We start from the raw sequence: 3,518 nt of genomic DNA on the forward strand, positions 1-3,518 counted from the left end.
GATCTCCCTCCTCTGCCAGCTCCAGGGAAGAGCAGAGGGCCAGAACTGCTGTGGGAACACAGGAATGTTCCAGCAGGAAGGGGAGACCCAGCTCTCTTTGGTGTGAACCTGTGGGCTCATCCAAAGGGACACAACAGGGATTGCCGGAATGGTGATGAAAGTGAAGCTGGGATCACAGAAAGTAATAAATATCACTAAAAATCCAGCATTAAGAAGGTGTCTGGACTTAATCCAAACTCTTTAGTGCAGAATGTCGGACCTTTTTAGTTTTCATTAGGGTGGGAAGTTCCATGGCAAAAGAATTGCCCCAACATCTCAGCAAGGCAATGTTCAAACTCAGCCGGAGCTGGGAGCAATGGAGGAGGAAAGGTTTGGAAAGATTCACTTCCCAAACCGCTCCAGAAAAGTAGAGGAGACGATTCCACCAGGTTTAAACACAATTCAGTCAGGTCTAAGGGTTGAAGGTCTGGGATCTGTGTCACCAGACACCACTGAGGGGGAGTGGGAAGGGCACAGATGCCACATCCCACCCCATGGAACGCCACATTCCACCCTATGGAACAAACACCACATCCTGCCCCATGGAACACAACATCCCATCCCATGGAATATCACATTCCACCCTATGGAACAAACACCACATTCCATCCCATGGAACACCACATCCCATCCCATGGAACAAACACCACATTCCACCCCATGGAACACCCCATAGAACGCAACATCCCATCCCATGGAATATCACATTCCACCCCATGGAATATCACATCCCACCCCATGGAACAAACACCACATCCCACCCCATAGAACAAACACCACTTTGTGTTGCCATCGGGCAGAGGAGGGACCAGCCCTGGGGACATCCACCTGGATTTGGGACAGGATGGAATTTGTGCCCCGGAATTGCAATGCAGGACAGAATGGAACTGAATGAGGGAATTTTAAACAATATTCCAGGGGGTTCTCCATGGCTTTATGTAAGTTATATTTGTATGTTCAACCTGAATCTCAGCAATGAAACTGGGCTGGGAAATCCTTCCCTAATTTCTGCTGGGTGTGGATGGCAAGTCCTGGAGAGAAAAAGGAATTCACCCCCCACATCTTGCACTAGTTGTGCTGACACTGCAAATCCCCACACTCCTGGCACATCCACACGGATAAATCCCAAGGAAATTCAGATTTTCCATGTGCCTGTGGTAGCACAGGACAGGGATCAAGAACAGCTCATTTGAAGCATTTTGTTTCTCATCGAAGCACAGGCCTGTGCATAAGGAAAAATGAATCTGGGGTTTGACAAAAAAAAAACCCAACTCTGCTGGAGGAAATGAAAAATGTTCCTTGGATTTCAGTGGATGCAAGATAGCTAATTTTTGTTTCCTAGTTCCCTGGGTATCAGCTTTTTAATCATTAAATATTACAAACCCATAGACAAGATCTCCTTTTTTTTTTTTTTGCATGGTAACAGCAGGAGATAAAAGAAAGAAATGGGTTTGAAGCTATTAAAACACACCAAGATCCAGATTTTGGCCTTATTCAGTTTTCTTGAAGTTTTCCCTTGCACGTCAAAGGAGCTGAGACCAAACCACAAAGATTAAGAAAAAATGACCAAGATTCTTTCCTTATAGCTTAAATAAATTAAATGATAACGATGCTATTTTTAAACTAGAATTCTAAAGATATTTTTTAATTTGAAAATATATTTTAGAGAAATATATCTTCATAAAGATCTCAAAGGAAAAGTTTAAATGAAAAATAAAATTCTTAAATTGGCTAAAAAAAATTGCTGTGAACTGTACCTGTTATCACTCAGATTTAACACCCTCAGCTTCTGCATCTGGCCAATCTCATCAGGCAGAAATTCCAGTTTGTTGGAGCGCAGGGACATCACAGTCACGTTCTTACAGCTGCCAATCTGCGGGAATGGAAAAGCCCAAATGATGGAACCCCAAATCTGGGAATGTTTATTATCACTTTTTGTGTCAGGAGGTGCCTAAACTGGGTTTTACTGAAAGCCACAAAAGGTAGGAAATCCAAAATTCAACCAGAAAATGACATTTTCTTGCTGGCAGGAACCTCAGGGAGCGGCTGGGGTTCCTCACAGGGATATTCCCAACTTTCCATGGCTTTACTGCTCAGTGTGAGCACCAATCACCTCTTGCACACCCAGATAATTCCACCAGCAGCTGGAATCTGCCTGTGGGGGCAGCGGTGGGATGGTGGATCCCAGGGGACATCCCGGGGATGGGATGGGATGGGATGGGATGGGATGGCAGATCCTGTGGGACATCTCAGGGATGGGATGGGATGGATGTGGCTCCATGGGACATCTCAGGAATGGGATGGGATGGGATGGGAAGGGATGGAATCCTGGATCCCACAGGACATCCCAGGGATGGGAGAGGATGGTGGCTCCCAGGGGACATCCCAGGGATGGGATGGGTTGGGATGGTGGCTCCCAGGGGACATCCCAGACATGGGATGGGATGCTGGATCCTGTGGGACATCCCAGGGGGGGGATGGTGGCTCCCAGGGGACATCCCGGCCTGGGATGGGGCCTGGAGCAGCTCTCACTTCTCTGGGCAGCTCCGGGAGGAAGTTCTCGTCCACGGCCAGGGTGCGCAGGTTGTGCAGGTACCCGATGGTGGAGGGCAGCGACTCCAGCTCGTTGCAGCTGCAGTCAAATTCCTCCAGCAGGGACAGGCTGGAATGGCAAACCCCTCGTTAGTGGCCCTGCAGGGACTGCATCCCCAAACTGACAACCCCAAAATTCTGGGAGCTTCACCAGCTCCAGGCTGCACCAGCCCCGAGAGGGAACAGCCAGGGGAGATCTGCTGGGGCTGCCCGGGACCCCTGCAAGTGTCCCAGGCCAGGCTGGAGCACCCTGTGGCAGTGGGGGGTGTCCCTGGTGGCACTGGATGGGCCTTGAGGTCCATCCCAACCCAAATCATTCCATGATTTCCCTGGCAGGAGTCTGTAACAATGGGATTCTTGGAACCCACTTTAAGGCTGTTTGGTTTGCCCATGCTACCATTCAGATTTTCTGGGATATTGAGGAACATGGATTCCAAGGACTTCAGACAGAGATCAGGCCAACCAAGGTCATGGAACCAAGAATTTAATGTTTGTCAACCCAAACAACAGGTTTAAGGTTGAAGGTCTGGGATCCTTGTCACCAGACACCACTGAGGGGGACTGGGAATAAATTCCAATGGGAATTTATGGATGTACTGCACATTACAGAGTGAGATATACAAATATACACATTAAATATACAGGTTACAGGCATACATTAAAATATTCTGAAGAAATATTTCCTGACCTTCTTCTAAAACGAGACTGCAAATTAAAATCCTTCAAGTGAAAGTTGGTGAGCACCACCCAGCTCCTCTGCCCCTCTGCTCCTCACGTTCCACCTCTTGCTCTCAAGTACTTTAATCAGAATAAGGTTAAATAACAGCCAATTATTTCTTCCTAAAATTTCCCATCTCCCTGTCCACTGCCTAAAAGACTTTTTGGAG

General features: G+C 47.7%; 1 protein-coding gene across 1 annotated transcript in view; it reads right to left on the minus strand.

The window, feature by feature from the left end:
- LRRC7 (leucine rich repeat containing 7) overlaps positions 1–2,717 on the minus strand; it is a gene marked incomplete at its 5' end in the record, with an annotated part of 23,056 nt that extends 20,339 nt beyond the window's left edge. Inside the window, 2 exon segments of the mRNA XM_031064089.1 lie at positions 1,797–1,912; positions 2,572–2,717. Coding sequence (XP_030919949.1) covers positions 1,797–1,912; positions 2,572–2,717 — 262 coding nt within the window.
- Positions 2,718–3,518: the final 801 nt, after the last annotated feature.

This window comes from Geospiza fortis, unplaced genomic scaffold (genome assembly GCF_000277835.1).
Source record: "Geospiza fortis unplaced genomic scaffold, GeoFor_1.0 scaffold69, whole genome shotgun sequence".
NCBI classification, from domain to species: Eukaryota; Metazoa; Chordata; class Aves; order Passeriformes; family Thraupidae; genus Geospiza; species Geospiza fortis.